The sequence below is a fragment of the Corvus cornix genome, chromosome 13, assembly GCF_000738735.6.
Source record: "Corvus cornix cornix isolate S_Up_H32 chromosome 13, ASM73873v5, whole genome shotgun sequence".
Classification (NCBI taxonomy): domain Eukaryota; kingdom Metazoa; phylum Chordata; class Aves; order Passeriformes; family Corvidae; genus Corvus; species Corvus cornix.
In genome coordinates this window covers 16337185-16354762 of record NC_046343.1, presented here as the reverse complement: position 1 = coordinate 16354762, position 17578 = coordinate 16337185, and the positions used below count along the sequence as shown (strand labels likewise).

At 36.7% G+C, this 17578-nt stretch overlaps 1 protein-coding gene across 15 annotated transcripts in view; it reads left to right on the top strand.

Annotated features, from left to right (window-relative positions):
- TENM2 (teneurin transmembrane protein 2) overlaps positions 1–17578 on the top strand; it is a 654736-nt gene that overhangs the window by 361003 nt on the left and 276155 nt on the right. For 10 of the 15 annotated variants that reach the window (XM_019289969.3, XM_019289972.3, XM_010406239.4 and 7 more), the window contains one exon: positions 6362–6445. The exons of the other annotated variants lie outside the window; for them this stretch is intronic. In XM_019289969.3, coding sequence (XP_019145514.3) covers positions 6362–6445 — 84 coding nt within the window. The remainder of the gene's footprint in view (positions 1–6361; positions 6446–17578) is intronic. 15 annotated transcript variants of the gene reach the window in all.

The following is a 17578-nucleotide window of genomic DNA, read 5'->3' as shown; positions in this document are numbered from 1 at the left end:
TTTGTTTTGTTTTGTGAGGCATTGCTATTGCTAGAACACTGATCTCAATTGCTTTCTTTGTATTTTAAGGGGCTTCCTTGGTTTTAAATGAGTAATGAGCTACAGGGTTAGAGGCAGACAGGATGTTGGAGTGCCTGTGGAATATTCAGGTTGTTGGAAAAAATCAAGAGCAGCTAACTAATTTTTCCCTAATTTTACAAAAGAAGTAGGAAATTAGTATGGTCAGATAACTTACTGGTTGACTTACCCTTTCTTTATGCTTTCAAGCTGAAAAATACATATCCCACAATAAGGAGAAAAATTATTTTTATGGAATTACTTCTAGGATTTAAAGTGGTTTTACCCTTTTCCATAAAGCTTTTATTTATACGGTTTTGTGTGCTGCCACAAGTGAGGAGAAAAAGCAGTGGGTGCCTTAATTGAAGTGTTGACTGGTTTGGGTACAGTGCATGTGGTCTCCTCTACATTTTAAACTTTTACCTGGCAGCTTCTATTGTAAAATTCCATTCATGTGAATCTTGTCACCATATTTATGTAAGGATACCAGGTTCAGAGATTTAATTTTGTTTTTAACAGATTTGAAAAAATCATTTTGTAAAAGAGTTACTGGTCTTTCCAGGTGTTAAGTTTTTGATCTAAAAATGCAGTCATTGGCACAGAGAGTGACCTGAGGGTAAAGTGTTATTTGTGAGAAGCTTGCATGGAAAAGGTATTAAAGAAAGAGAAAGCAACCACAGAGAACATTCAGTTGCTGTTCAAAGATTTTATTAATTTTTAATAAATTATTCCCATGAGAATTGTGACTTATATCTCCATAATTATTAAATCATGACTTGTAGCTGAGTCATTGGTCTGTATGGGGTTACTAAACCATTCCTAACAGCGTGAAGTAATAGTTGTTGAACTGACCTTTACTTCAAAAGGCAAAGTAAAACCAGAAGGAAAAAATGTTGGGAAGTTTCAGTTAGAGTTTTACTTTCTGTGTGAGTCAATGACCATGTTGAATTAAGAGGCAGTTATGAATATTTTAGATGTTAGGGCTTGGCTGTTCAGGGGAATTTGAGAATATTTATCAAAATTACCAGATGTAGTGTCATGATCTTAATGTGATATTGTGAAATTGATTGACACTCCTGTGTAGACATAATCATTTGGACTTAATAGGGCTGTATTTAATTCTTTTGGGAGATAAGACTAAAAGAAATCATTTCATTTGACTTAAATACATCTACTTGAAATTTAGGTTCAGTTAACTTTGACTTCATAGTTATAACAGACTTGTACACAAAGAAATAGACACATCTCTGTACTCTTAAGTGCTGATCTGAATTATGCATGTCCCTGTGATTCTTATGGTAAAAAGACATCCCAATGCTTTTAGTACTCCATAGGAAACGAAAACAAAAAATGTAAGTATTTTTCATTTTAAGTTCTGTGTTGTTGTGTTTAATGTAGCTAAATACTTGTTTTATTCTCTAGAAAAGGCATGGATACTGCCCTTGGAAAACCCAGCTCCTGGTATGGTAGATCTGTTGCTGGTCATACTGGTAACATTTAGGAGGTTTTAAATTACAGTGCAAGTCAAAAATTCTTCTGACTCCCATTTTGTAACCTTACCTTTAGGCTGAGGAGAGGGAAAATGGTGTATTTGCTGTGGAGTTCACTGAGCTAAAATACACTTTCAGATGTACTTGAACTGCATTAGAGCATTTTCTTTTGTAGTGTTTGTCAATTCTTCGTGAATGTTTGGTGGTGTGTTAACATTTTATTTTGTGGAAGTATACTCTTAAATGTCTTGTGGGTGTTTTGCATTGGAGAATAATTGTGCTTGAGAGCTGCCAGTACAATACGAAGGTAAAGCTTTTTAAGTCTAATTGACTTGTTGAATGTGCTTCAGGGGAGAGAAAACTGAACACAACTTTTACAAAAGATCAAACAAAACATTGGATGTAAAATGTGCAATAGAACATAATAGAGTAATACAGCAGAGAGTAATTCTGTCAAGACAATACAGGAAAAGAAAAACTCTGTGGCCTTTTTGTTGCAGAACAGTTCTTATTCCCATACCTTTGTGCATGACTTTTGTATTACTGAGTTATTTTTCGAACTGGAGATTGTGCATGTAGAGGTTGAGTACTGCACTTGTTACATCTGCCCACCAGGCATGGTCTGAAGTATTAGGGTAGAATGTGATGGGGGAAAAAAAACCTGGTTTTGAGGGCAAAGTTAGAGCATTGACCTGCCTGGTACTGAGAAAGTGTTCCATCAGTTGCTACAGGTTTTGTCCTTTTCCTCAAAAATCATAATGATCAGCAATAATCATGAGCAAATAGCAGTGAAAATATGCTGAGATATCAACAGAGGAGAAACTTGTGCTCACAGAAAGTAGTCAGTAGGGAGGAAATCAGAGATATTTGGGACCAGTCTGAGCCACACAGGTGTGACAGGAAAGGAGCAAGTGTTTATTTCTGGATGTTTTTGTGTAAATATAGGGAGGGAGGGAAAGCAGCTTGAGAAATTCAGGCTATTTATTTGTAAGGGGTTTTTTTTCAAGGTTTCTGAAGTGCTAATTTATGAAAATAAGCCATCTTTTTATTGTATATTACTAGTAAAAATTGGGTTATGCCACTTTGATAAATAGAAGATTTAAAATGAGAACAGAGCTTAGGAGGTTGTTTAGGCTCTGGTCACGTTTAATGTTCCACAATTATATTCTAGATCAATGTTGACTGAGAGGCATAAGAATTATGGGTGGAGGAAGCAACTCTTGTAAAATGTAAGGAAGTTTTCATATGTACAAAAACCCCCAAACAACCCAACCATAAACAATGTGCTATTGTCTGAAAGGGTGGAGCACATCTTATGTGATTGGTTGCCAAGATTTTAGTGATGCCTGTTGGAAAATGCTAAACAGCAAAATGCCAGAATACCTGTGAACTAATAAGATTGGGAATTTATAGTGCATAGCAGGAAGCATCTATTTAAACTATGAAGGGGAGAATTTCAAAGGAAGGAAGCAACTGGGAATGAGGGAAGAGAGAAGAGAGAGGAGTGATGCTTGTTCCTGGATGGCTTGATGGTTGAGAGTAGTAGCTAGGACAGCTCGAAAGAGGAACTGGAACTAAGAACAGGATATTTGGTGGTCAGCCTCCTTCCCAGGACAAAGACATGTCCTGTGGGGCCCAGGCATGCTCTGCAGTGGGATCCTGAGGAGTGGAGCCCCTGGCTGCTGGTGTCCAGAGGTGCTTCCCGATTGTGGGGGGGAATGGATCTCCTCAGAGTGGCAGGTTCCCTGGGAGACTGTTGGGGTGGGAGGGAAATTAGAGAAATACTTAAAATATGCAGAAGGCAAGGAGCTAGTCCGAACTCTGTATTCCTCACGGGAGAGCAGGTCAGGAATTGCAGTGCCTGTTTTCTCAGCTCTCAAAAGGTATTGCTAGGATTTATACTGGTATCTAAAATCACCTGTATCAACAGTGGTTTTTAGCTTAAAGTGGAGCTTGAGACAGCAAGTCAAAAACTGCTACTTGCTCATCTTTGCAAGGCAAGGACAGAAAGGAGGTTTCTTTCTCCCTGTGGGAGGGGTAGTATTTTAGGGCAGTATATAGGAGGAGCACAGGAAATTCACACAGGTTTTACCTTTCCAGATATAACTGCAGTGTCTGGTAGGGATTAAAATTAACTTAAAGATCTAAAGATTTACTTACAAAAGATTTCTTTTTCCTAATTTTTGGTAAGGCCAAAGACCGTAGGTCATACTCTGCTCTTTCCTGTCTGATAATTGCAAAATCCATTACTATCCCTTCGAGATTTTTTTTATAAAAGGGTGTACTAAATCTGAATAAAAGCCTAATAAGTAGATTAGTTAGAACAATAGTCCTCCTGAGGATAGTTGATTCCAAGTGTAGCTGCTAGAGATAACCCTAAATGCAATTAGGTTTAACTCCCTGTGAGTGTCAAAGGAAGGTAATACCCACAGAGACTTCCCTTCAGATGACACTATTTTAAAGTGTCTTAACATTTAAATATTCTTTCCTTTGGGCACTGGTGGCAAACCTTTTTTTTTTTTTTTTTTTTTAATTCTTGGAGAAACAGGGCTTGGAAACTTGAGCTTTAGCCATTAGTTTTAGGTGCTTCCCACAAAAAGAGGGATGGTTCAGCTTCCTTGGGTGAGCACTTTGTTGTCCTCATCTTATAAGGATCAAATATCCCACGGTGGCCATAGACAGGTGAAAGAGAAAATAGCAGATTCAGTAACATACACAAGCTTAAAGGGTAATGTGATAAAATGTCAATAGATGAACTGTTGATGGATTAATTCTGTTTTTCCTCATAAAAGAGAAATGAAAGCTAAAGCTTGTATTAAAACAGAAATAGAGACAGTAAAGATTTCAAAACTTTGCATAGTATAGGATGGGATATAACAGAAATAGTATAATTGCAAACTACTAAAATGGTTTAATTTAGCTATAAGTACTGCAGAACAATTGCACTGTATTTAAGAGTTTGGTTCCATTTTCACATAGAAAAAGAAAAGGAAAAAAAAGCTTACTGAAACAATTCCATTACTTCCTCTTTGATATATGCCTGCAATGCATGTGTTTATGTATATTTAATTTCTCCCATTTTTAACATACGAAAATAATATCAACTTTAGTATTTTTTGGGGGGGGAAATTGCTGGTAATAATAAAACAAGACATTTGCAATATTTTTTTTTTTATTATTTACCAGCATTTTTACATTGATATTCACTGTGCTCTGCCCTTCACATTTCTTTACTTCACTTGTATGTTGTTCTTTGAATGATCTTGATAAGTGAAGCGTTCCTGAAAAACTTTTTTGTTCTTTGTTTTTAAATCAAAAGTCTGTATCATCAAAATAAAACTGAACTAATTAGGTGTGAGCCAAAGTACCCAAAAATGTCTTCTAGTTGCACCTTATCAAAATTTAACTTCCTGTGTGGCAAGGAGACATTGAGCCAGTTTAGTAAATTCTACCTAGTTTTTATTGTTTGTAACTTCTCCTTTGAAATTCCTTTCTCCCCAAAGTCAGAGATGTAAGACTCAGTTGCTGTCATTCTTTCACATTATTCCACTTGAATTAAGGTATTTTGCTCCAAACAAATAGCTAATTTGTTGTCTAGCATGCAAAGTGGTTTATTTTCTATTGTCTTGGTCAGCTCTTTTTTTATTTGTGTCAGTGTGTTGCCTTTTTTCTTTGCATATAATAAATTGCTGTGTTTACAGAACACATTTTCACTGTTGATTTTATTTGAGTGTTGGGTGAAAAAATCAATTATTATCTTATAAATATTATGAAGGATTTGAACCTGAGATGCACCAAGTAAAATTATCTTCCAGTGAAAACTTAGAGAAAAACAAGAATCAGAGTGACCATACATTAATTATTGGGCCTCTTGTCTTGCTGGTTTTTGCAAGGCAAATCATGTAAATAAATAAAAACAGGTTTTATGTTTCCTGTTTACTACATCTGAAAATTATCCCGATGTTATTATGAAATTCAATAATAATTTTCAATTGATTTTTAGCTTTTCAAATGTAAGAGGACTCCCTGCTTATGTCATGTTTTCAAAATCCAGGATTATTTAAGAGAGAGATGATTCAAAACTAAAGGGGTTTTTTTGTATGTATTTATTAAAATCTGTTTTCCTAAAGCTGAAGTTTTTATGAGACAAAAAAGAAAAAAGAATTCTCCTTGCAACAGTGGAGTTTCATTGGTTCCTGTCTAGTTAAGATGCCGCAGAATGAGCCTGAGTATGTTAAGAGTCAATGTAAAAGTCATAGTGCTGCTGCAATAAACATGTAAGAAGTGATTTATTACAGCTGAGAGTGTCCATTTTCCAAATGTATCTTAGGAGTCTGGTTTTAGATAACAAGAAATATATTTTACAAGGATGTACTGATATTTGGCTATAGGAGGAATGGATAGCATACTGAAAATAAGTTAGTATGAACTTAAGCACCTCTTGTACAGTCTGTGTAGAAATTCTGCTGGCCTTTGGATTAAGTTCTACCCAAAGAGAGATTTTAGAGAGATTTCATGCACTCAGGCCTTTTTATGGTTAATGATGCTGGCAGTGGGAATATGGACTTCCTGCAAAGCAAGATTGCACCAAACTACTGCTACTCAATATGCCTTTTTATGTCATTGATAACAAGATAAAAGAATTCCTAATCTCTAGATAATAATGAGTAATGTATTTTACTTACTGTTGAGGAATGCTTTGGGTGGGAGGAGGTGAAACATTCTGTTGGCTGTATTGCACCAAAGTTGAATGGAATGAAGGAAAAGAAGGAGAAGAGCCATCTCTAAAATGTTATTTGTTTTATTTCATTTAGATTTTCACACACACCTTTCTGAGAAATTGAAAGACAGACAGACAAGCTGGCAGCAGCTGGCTGAGACAAAGAACTCTCTCATACGTAAGGTTTTTATTTTGCTTAAACTGTATTCCTTGTAAACTTAGAACCTAGTTTAGACCTTGTGTGTTGTGCAATGCTTTATCTTGTTCTGTGTATGTTCTGTTTATTATGTGTTGTGGGTTGTTGGTTGGTTGGTTGGTTGTTTTTTTCTTCCTGGGTATTTATATTCTGATGAATAAACCTGATCTCTACTACTTATTTCTATCTCATTGTTGAGTATTACCTTCCTGGTGGGGTTGAACTAATTTAGGGGTGGTTTTTTCACTGGGAGACTTGGTTGGGTGGTGAAGGAGCTGTTTTCCCTGAGCTGATCTTGCTTCATGGAGTGGGGCTCGTTCCATTAGAGGAGGAGAGCTAAGACATGGAAGAGATGGCAGACCTGGGTACACACAGGCATAAATTTAAAACAAAATGGTACCTGTACCTGTATTTTCACAAAAGCAATTGCAAATGTTGTCTTCCACTGGTTGAGGTTTGCATGGAACACACGTTTCTTCAGAGATTCTTAAATCAGGCTTTCGAGTGAAAGATTTAGTGATGACTCTGTTCATCTTCAGTCTTGATTTCAAATTTTTTTTAATCTAAGATTTTGAGATTCAGGCAGTCACACTTGATGTGCCACTGAAGTTTTTTATCTTAGGGGCTGTGTAGAACAATCAGGGAGTTGTGTTGGGTTTTGTGGTTTTGTAGGGAATCGTGTCATTGCTAGACAGGGGTTTTTGAAGTACCACTGCTTCTCACACACATACACACTTCTGCTTCCCTGAGAGGAAAACTCCTTTGGGAGGAAGAGGATTTTTGGGAAAAAAGCCTGCAATGTACTTTTTTAGCAAAAGAAAAAATTGCCAGGCTGTAGTAATATAAATCAAAAGACATCTCAAGGAGTTTTAATACAAAGATAATGATTCAGTGACAGCTTCCTCTTGATATTTCTTGAAATCAAAATTTATTTTCATTCGTTGGATATGTACACTTACACCAACTAGAGTATCAGCACATGCCCTTATGCAATTAGTAAGGGCTGTTTTTTATAAAGTATTTTATCTTCAACTTGGCAAATTTTACCTTGTATTTGATTGCCTAATGAGATGAAAGATGCATTTTGTTATTTCATTCTTTTCTTCCATTGCGCCTCTGACCTAGTACATACACAAAAGACACCTGTCTGTTTGGGCTTTTTTTTAAGCACTTAAGTAAGTGCTTTTCAAGGTTAGGGCCCTCACCAGCAATAATACTCTGCTTGCTTAATATTTAAATGAGACCTAAACCAAGGTTTTCTCATCAACCCCATTTTCTGATGTACTTCCTTCCATAATTGCTTGATTGTTTGTAAAAACTAGTAAATGGCATTATTCTTTGATTCTCAAACAGTGTTTGAGCAAATACTGGAACAGTTTCTTAAATCAAACGCTGGAAGGTACTGAGCATCTGTGATCATTTCCTAGTTAAGCAGCCCACGAGTGTTCAGTGTGTTTTCACACTGGAGATAAGGACTGTTTGTTGTGTTTCCACGCTGCTTAGAAGAGTGGGAGCCAGAGCTTTTGGTAGAGTAATTAAATTTCCATAATGCTGATGCATAATGTTAAAAACCGCCCAAGGTGGTGTGTGTGGTTGGTAATAAAGATGGAATTAATAAAGAGCGGAAATGATCCTGTACATATCTCTGCATTTCTGAAGCATTCATGATTATTGGTGCTGCAGGAGGATTTTGGCACAGGTGAAATGAGTGGGTTATGCTCTAGGCTGTACTAAATCTCAAAGAATAATACTTGAATGCATTTTCCAGGATCACAGAAAGGTTTTGCCTAGCAAATTGCATCCAACTGAACAATGTCTTTCCTCATTTGAAGCTTTGAGGCTTTTCATCAAATATTTTTTCTCTTTGGTTTACTTCTTTTTCACTTGCAAACTGATAGTCTTCCCAATTCAAACAAATTTGATTGATATATTGCTTTCAGTTTTTGGTACTGTGCTTGTTCAGGGCTCTAGAAATTAGGAAGAATGTGAGAATGTATTAATAGCTACATCTCAACTCAAAAATACTTGATAGCATTAATCCTTGATTTAACATGCATCTAAGAAAATAATTGAACTGAGGCAAGCAATCGAAAAACTTAGTACTTTTTATGACTTTTATGCTAAATCTGAGTTGTGAAATAGTTTGTTGAATGCTCTAAATGTGGTAAGAAAGGTGCAGTGAGCTTATTGACCCAGATGTGCTGTCTGGCCTTGGTATCAGCCACATCTTTTATGTTAATAATTGGAGGGAATTGACCAAAAGCAGGCTTTCTCTGTTCCTTTTAAACAGTGCCATAGGATTTTTTACATCGATCTGGATGCTGCCAAAACTAGACAGATGGCACTAACCTTGGTTTAAAGCCTCAGCTGGCTGAGAATGCATCTAAATAGTGTTGCAAGGTTTTCAGTGTGCACATTGTGTCAACAGAAGAGGACTCTTTGTATCACCGTAAGTAGAGCCCTTAGACTTTGCATTTCAAAGGTACCCAGTTCTCACATGTGCTCATCTAGAGCATGGACTGCTTTGCTGTGCTCTAATAAAATGATAGGTTTCTTGATCTGCTCTGCCTTTTCTTTGCTAAGGACAGAGATGCCACTGGTGCAGCCAGAAAAAAAGGAGGCGAAGGGCTGAACATGGATGTCAGAACGGTCAGTGGTTCATAAATACAGGCAGAAGGATTGTTGTCAGATCCATGGTCAGACTCTGGAAGGAAAGAGAATAAAAGTGTCTTACAGAAAAAATATCTCCACTCTCTAGTATTTGGAGTAGTCCTAAATCTCTCCATTTCTGAATACTCTCTGGAAGAAGAATTCTTAGTAGATGTAAAAAACTACAACAAACCGCCCACTCAACCACCCCCCCCCCAAAAAAAAAAAAAAAAAAATCTTAAATCTATGTCATCGTAAGAATTTAGAATTAAAAACAAAATCCAACAAACAAAATAACAAGACCACCCTTGGTTTCTTTTCAGAGCTGTAAAATAATGCAACAAAAGTTCAGTGATTTATCAAAATAATGAATGCTTTTTAAGCATTCCAGAGGTATGATGTTGAGTAATATATATATATATATATATATATATATATATAAAGAAATCTACAAGTGAATTGCTTAGGGTATGATTTGAATAGAACACTGAGAGGCCTCATTAAATGGTAAAGGCAAAAGGATCAGCTCCTGGTATAGTGAGTGCAAGCCAACCTGAATTGGAGTGCAGTAGAAGACTTGACAGGGAGGGAGAAAGGATTGAGTCAATCAAACCATGTTGCAGTGCACTAACGGGGGATTTTTAGGTTCAAATTCTAGTGCACATTCTTTCAAAAATACATGAGCAAGACCTGGGTTTATCAGGGGATTTTAGCAGTGATTTCTTTAGGCAGCCAAGTCCAGGTTGTGCAATTACTCTTCATGCAACTGTTTTGTTAAGAAACTGTCAGCCAGAGAATGGAAACCACACAGCCAAAAGTGTGTGATAAAATAAAATAGAGAGAATATAGGAAATTCTGAGGGAGAAGTAAAAGTCTCTTGCATAGTGGGTCCTAGAAGAAAAGAAGCTGACAGTTGTACCAGGTGCCTCTTCTAGGAGCAATGTTACAGAATTTGTCTGAACAGCACCAGTAGTGGAAATAAAGGATTGGAAATCTGCTTAAGAAACAAAAGAGGTTGTGTGATGAAAAGCTGAGCTACTGGCAAAATACTTGATCACCTCAGATTTATACACATCGATCTCCTGTGTAATGCACTGTGTCCTAAAAACTGGAAGCCATGAACAGAAGACATTTTATTTTAAGGAGTCCTGTGGCAGCTTAGAATAAATAGCTTTTCCACTTTTTGCATGAAGCTTCTACCTTAAAGATACTGATGAAATAGGTGACAATTTTTAACACAAGCAGTGACAAAATAAACACCATCTGCTAGTGTTGGCTTATCCCATAGTCTTCTCATGCTGGGTGATTTTATTTCACCTTTTTTCAGAAATAGTTAATGACACATCTGCTGTGTGGTGGAGGTGCATTTTCAGTGATTAAGTGTGGACACAGGATTAGAGAAAACAGTAACAAAACTTTGTCAGGAAACTGAAGAAAATATTAGTGCCGTAAGGAACTAACAAACTAACCGTGTTGATGGCTTTTGTTTTTTTATTTTGACCTGGTTTATTGTTGGATCAAAAATATCATATTATATTTGTTCTTTCAGAACACATGTTTATTGTGGAAAACTTCTCATTTAGCCTTTATTTTGCCAAATCAAAAACCTTGCCACTATGACATTTGTAGTCCTCCAAGCAAGCCTGGTTTTGTAGCACATCCGTGAGTCTGGGGATGTGGAGTCAGAGCAGGTTTGGGTGTCCTGAGGGATCAGGGTCAGATTTGTTTACATAGGAGAATATATTTAAGGGAGCATAATGTACAGTGGGGCCCGGAGAACAAAATAATGAGTTTATCTCAAGGTCCATTTGAGTACTGACAATACAAAATTGTACAGACATACAGAGTTGTTTGCTGGTATAGAGTATGTCTTTATCCTGTAAAGCTCCATGAATCCATCTTCCTCCCAAACACCATTGTAGGGCAAAGTGTCATTGTCTGGAGTCCCTGGGTTATGCAGACAAAGTTGTAATTCCTGATGTTTTGTGTCAGGCTGTGCTTTCTTCCCTGTGGCAGAGCTTCGTAGTCCTGTGGGTTTGAAAATCCCTTTCCTGTGTCCCTGAAGAGCAGTCTCTTTCCATCACCCCAGGATGTCCCAGCTTTCCCTTCTCAGTCAGTCTTTGTGAAGGGAATTCCAATTTAGCACTTTACTGCAGAGTCATTAGCATAATGATCTACAAAAAATCCAAGCAATTAGGCTGCTAAACCTGTGTTTACCGTGCCAAATCATACGTCCCTATGCTGTTACCAGTATGAGTAGATTTTAGTAAATCCAAAAAACTAAATGTCTGCATCTCCATATGGATGGGTGGATATTTAATTTTAATATTTAATATTTAAGATTGAGATAGAAATTAAAGCCATGGAAACCCTAGGAACAAAACCACATTTGGCTACTTCGTTCTCCGGTAGGTGAAAAACCAGGATGGAGTGCAAGCAGCATTAATTCTGACTCTGTCTAAAAATTCCAAGCAAAAACAAATTCATTGTCTTCCCTTCCTGCCACCAAGGTCTGTTTAAGGGTATGAAATCCTTGTCCTCATTTTACGGTTTCACAAAACCACAAAAACTAAGTTATGTAAGTAAAGCTGTGTATAGTCCAAGAGCAAAATTATGTCTGGAAACAACCCCAACATGCTACAAATATTTTGGAAAGGAATTGCTGTCTCTTTATTGTTTGTTTGGTTTTTTGTTTTGTTAAACCTTTTATCAGCTCCTGATGAACACTGGCTAAGGAAATACTGATAGAAATATATGTAAGGGTAAACATCTCTACCTGTAGTTATTTTAATACTTTTGCTCAAACTTCATTCAATTTATTATTTTAATAATGAATGTGTAGCAGTGCCTGTGAAGTAACATGTCATTAATGTTAATTGTTCTGATAAAAGAAAAAGAGAGCAATCTGACTCTTGATTTTTTGTCTTTACAGACTGCATAGTAATTAAAAATTGGAATGAGAATTCTTGCAAGTTGCTCTAAATGTGTACCAAGTACATTCAATAGTGAATATTTGAAGTCATCCCATGTTCCTTCACAGTGATAAACAGATTTACATAAGTTAAATACTTATATTATAAACCTTTTGGCTTGACCTCATCTGTGTAAACATTTCATTTACGAATTATCAAACCTCTTTGAAAGACAGCCTTATGTACGTGAATTATCATTTATGTTAATCGGAAACATTTTTCAAGCTGCTGTGCATGAAGTGAGGGTGAAAAATCCCTTGCTTATTCATACCCATATGTATGCTGTGAAACTTGAATAAGGAGGGAGACAAAAAAGGACTGATTTAAAAAATAAATTATATACATATTTTTTATGCTCATGCCATATTTCCATAGTTCAGGTGTACTTAAATCCAGTGGTAGGGGTAAAAGTGTGGTGAGTCAGAGCAGAGCTTTTTTGATTGGTATCCATAGCTTGCTTTTATAAAAACTCTTTTGTTTATATAATGAACTGGAAATGAAGGTGCTTTACTCCAACTGGATTTGCATCTGTGGCAAAACTTTTATAGTCTCTAACAGATTACATGTTATATTACAGTGCATTTTTAATATGGGGAAGCAATGAGGAAATTATGACCATACACGATTTTAAGCTGTTATTTGCAAACCTTTCTGCTTATTAAAGAATTTTACTTTGACAATGCATAACTGCACTCAGAAGTTGTCAGTGGAAGGCCAAGTATTTTGATAGAAATGTAGTGGATGATTGTATCTGAAGATTGAAATCTGTTTGGGATAATAAGCAGAGGTGAAAAGCTGACTCGCAGAGGCCACGTCTTTATATCCATTTCCATACTGGCAGAAGTGAGAGTTTAGTATTTGCAACCAACTTTAAAGTATTTCTCCTGTTATTAAGACTTACAGACACAGCTGATAAAAGGTTTTCATGCTTCTTCAAAGTTAATGTCCTTAAACAGCATTGTTAGGGAGTTAGCATTTGATCCTGTATAATGTTTAGATTTAGATGGTTCAGCAGTGTGAATGTGCTTCACAGACAGGCTTTGCTGTAGTGCATATGCTCAGAATCTGCCCGTACTTGATTGTACTTAGTTCCTTTTTTATTTAGGATGAAAGCTTTGCTTTCTCAGTTAAAATCTAGGGTAGGGAAATACTGTGCCTCAAATCCCACATGGCCTGAACTACCTGGTCCCAATTAATGAAAATATTGAATGTGGTGTTAATGCCAGGAGCGCCCTGAAAGGACTTACTGAAAATTACTGACATAATCCTTTTCTAAAATAAAGCATGATTTTTATATGATTAAATAGAACGTGGAAGGGGGAAATTGAGTGCATTTTGGAAAAGTAAATGATCTGCAATGAAAAAAAAAAAAATCAGGTGCTTTGTTTCTCATTACAAACCAGAAATTGTCATCTCTTACTTATCCAGCCCGGAAAATCTTCAGCCTTCGAGCACTGTAGAATATTCATTTTTAGGGGAAAACTCTACTACTGCCCTCCCTTCTCTTTCCACTCAAAGGATAGTTGGTCATTCTTAGGATTAGTTGGAGATGTTGCCCCTGAGTTTGGATTCTGAATTTGACTTTGTGTATCCTGTGATGAAATCACCATTTAGGTGAACATCTATTGCTTCTTTCAGTAGTAAAAACAGCTTGTGCACCTTCCCTGACAGCTTCTTACGCAGCAGCCGTGCTGAGAATTTATCAAGTGCCTGCTTTAGAGTTTAGAGTTGACATATACAGAGTAATAAAAGGCATCTCTTCTTTTAGTCACCGTCTGTCCTCGTTCTCATAGAAAGCCTCATCAAAATAACAGCTGTGCACTTGCAGTCAAACTTCTTGTTGTCTTGTACTCACGGCAGTAAGGATTGAATCCTTCCCTTTTTGGTCTGACTCAGAACTAGCTTCACTCTAGGTTGGTTTTTGAACATTGTCTGATTTAAATTTTGTAAAAAACACGTGAGCTCCATGTCTTACAGGCAGATATCAGCATTTTCACAGCTTAAATTTAGGCTGTACCAACAGTCTCTTGAACACAGGAAGAAATGAAGACTAAACCAGGAAATCAAGGCCATTAGTGCCATGATTGTGCAGTGCTGCTACATGCAATAAAGGCTCTAAGATGCAAATTCTGCAGAGGTAGAATTGAGATAAACATGGACAGATTTAGGACTTGGATAGATAAGGATAGATTTAGATAAGGAAGATAGATAGGACTGATGTGTTTTGTAACGATTTCTTCATTTTCTAAGTCACTTGTGTGATATGCATTATTGGCATTCCATTTCAGGTGACTCAGAGAGGCCAAGTCTGTAGTGTGGGGAAGCAACGTCATGTCAGGCGCGTGTAGTTCTCAGAGTGGTTAATACAATACTGCTGCTTAGGTAATGAAGCATTTATAATGTGAAAAGCATGGCAGATGTTAACAATTACAAAAAATTTAAATGATATTTGCCTTCCTCTACTGTGCTATTTCAGATCTGTCCTTCTAAATCTGTGGTGATAGAAGAAACCAAATTGTCTTGATGTTAAATGTGAAGTAAGGGGAAATGATAGAAATATCTCTTAGGTGTGGGTACACAGTTACGCTAAATACTTACGGAGATCCGTGTAGACAAAATTTGAAATCGCTAAAAATCTGAGCACTTGAGCTGCTTCATATGAATCAAGAAATGTTATGTAAAAACAGCTGCTGCTGTTACAGAATCTTTCTAGTTCTGTTTTCCTCATCAAATTAATATGGAAAAACATCATTTTCTATGCTGAATATGTGCATATAGTTGAATTCCTTGTTCAGCTTTTTGTTAAATGAAGTTCTAAATTTGGTTCTCTGTCCAGGTTTATGCTTGTGACCATTGTTTTACATGACAATCAAATTAGCATTTAGAAATTCCTTTTCCTTCATTGTTCTCAATATAGAAATACCTGCTTTAATTCTTCTTTTGTTCGTGCTTTTTTCTAACCTGAACTTGATGTTCAGCTGTGCTGTGTGAGCCTGTGCTGAGAGAAACCCTTCTTGCCTTACACGCTTAGAGCAGAGAAACACAGGCACTGTTCTTGAAGTGGTTTCACTTAATAGTGACAGAGGAACTTACTTTAGTTGGAGGACAATGTGTTTCAAAAATTTCAGTTTTGTTTTTCAGATACATATGCAATGAGTTCCATTCTTGTGTTATTTCTGATAGAAAAGCGTACAGTATGTAACTTTCTGAACTCCCAGCAAGACTTAAACTTTTGAACCTAATCTCTGTCAGCTTTTTCTCTTTACTCCATAGTAACTGCGTGTCTCCTTTTCCTCTGTATCTTGTACGTGGCAATTATTACTTTCTGAGACATAAGGTAATTAAGTTGAATTTCATATTGAGGGATATGGGCTAAAAATAAATAAACAATCTGGTTTCGTAATTTGCTTCTTGATAAACTCCAGCTATCAGAAGTCGGAGTTGGTTTTTTTTCTATTTCACCTTGCATTTTTCAGCTCCCCTGTGTCATCTCCTGGCTGGGTGCTCTCTGGCAGAGCTCAGCTGCTGATCCTGTGCAGGCAGTGTCTCGCGGGCGCAGGTTTGTATCAGCAAACGCCCGGCTGTGGTTCAGTGCACGGGTAATTCTCAGTCATTAATTTGTTGAAGCAGTGTTTGAACCTATCAGCTTAAACGTAAATCACTTCTCGGGCATGAGGCACCAGAAGGTGCAATTAAAGAGGCAGTAAAATTAGATTGGGTTTAAACTGTTGCTTTTTCATAACTGAAGGATGCAAACACAAAGTTTTTCTTCTATTATGAGAAAAGGCTACATGTCCAGAAATACACTGAAGTGTGTTAGGCTGAGTGTGCTTCCTAAAGGGAGCAAGGGAGTTGAGAATGATCGTTTTTTTTTTTCAAGCTCTTAACATTTCTGATCTATTCTTTCAGTTCTTTGATGAATGTTATGGAAATGTAGAATTCAAGTAAGTTAGGCTCTTCAACAGGTGCTTTGTTGAAGGTTGGGTAGGAATAAACTCTGTGGCACTTCTTTGCTAGCTGAAAACCAGCATCAATGTGATATCCAAAAGGCTGCAAGCACCCTGACGTGAAAAATAAATTCCATTAACGAAAAGCTAAGTTGTGGGTTTAGTGAATTTGCGTTGTTAAGTATGAGATGTGCATGTTCTTTATGCCCACTTTGCAAAATCCACTGCCTTTGCAGTGCTTTTCATTGCTCAGTGCAGTTCATCTGATCGAAGGTTAGTGTAGGGTGAGGAGATGTTGAGTGTTCCCAAATGCCCATAGAAGAGGAGGCCAAGGACACTAAATCTGGTGTACAGAACAAGTTCTGCTTTGCTGAGTGACCATGCCGAGAGCCACAGTATGTAAGGAATCCATGATAAACATGCACAACATGCAAACTGAGTGCTAAATGTACTCCAGCAGCTGTTTCAATGTAATCCCTTCTTCAATAAACTGAAGCATTTGTTGAAAAAGAGTGCAGCACTTTGTATTGGATTCTAATCAGCCAGTTAAGACACTCAACAATTAATACTCTAGAGCTGAAAATTAATCCAGAGTGAACAGAACTGTGTTGAAAGAAAACAGTTTCTGTATTGATTGAAAGAGCACTGAAGGGTTTTTTTTTGCCTGGGAATATAATATATATGGTTCTTTTAGTTCAGTGCACAAGGAAAGCACATAAATCATTCTCCTGGATGCTTTTAAGGACAGCATCTGCCCTTCCTGGATAGTGCTGCCTAAAGTAGCTTTATCTACACTGGTTTTTTGGTGTTCCAGAAGCCCTGGAAGCATAGGATATTTGATCCTCACAAGTCTTAACTACCTGCCAGATCTTAAATTAATCCAAGGTGTTTTATTCCTGCAGCTAGGTCAGGATGTGGTTTTCTTTGACAGAATTTTTTCTTCGTTTTTGAGTTCTGCTGTTGTTTTTTTACTATTATTATTTTCTATGTTCCACTGAGGTGTTCATACACTTCATTGTTTTCTTGACTGTATGTTGTACTTTGAGCTTTCAAATATCCTCAGCAGAGTTTTTATTTTTTTTTCTAGAATGTTACTATTTATAATATTCCTATGACATTGCATGAGTTGGCTTTTGACAGGTTAATATGTTTTGTATAACTGTAACTTTAATCATCTTTCTTCCAAATTTGTCTGTTCTTAAACTTCTGTAACCCTGGAGTTCCATAGCTTGGTGAGGTTGTTCAATCCCACTTTTAATTTTCATCTTGATGTATTATAAATTTTGCCTGGCAAGTAGTAGCAGGAGGGAGTACTTCAGGAAGCAGCGCACCTGCTGATCTGTTGGTGTAAGTGTCACATATTTCAGTCGAGTGATGTGACAAATTACTATTGCTTCATTTCTTTCTTAAAAAAAGAAATCTGACCTCTAAGAAATGTCAGTATTAGAATTTACAATTTCTTGTAAATGTAATAGCTCATTTTGAAAAATTGCAAGATTTGCATTTAGATACCAGTAGAAAATTGAAGACAGAGTATTAGTTAATGC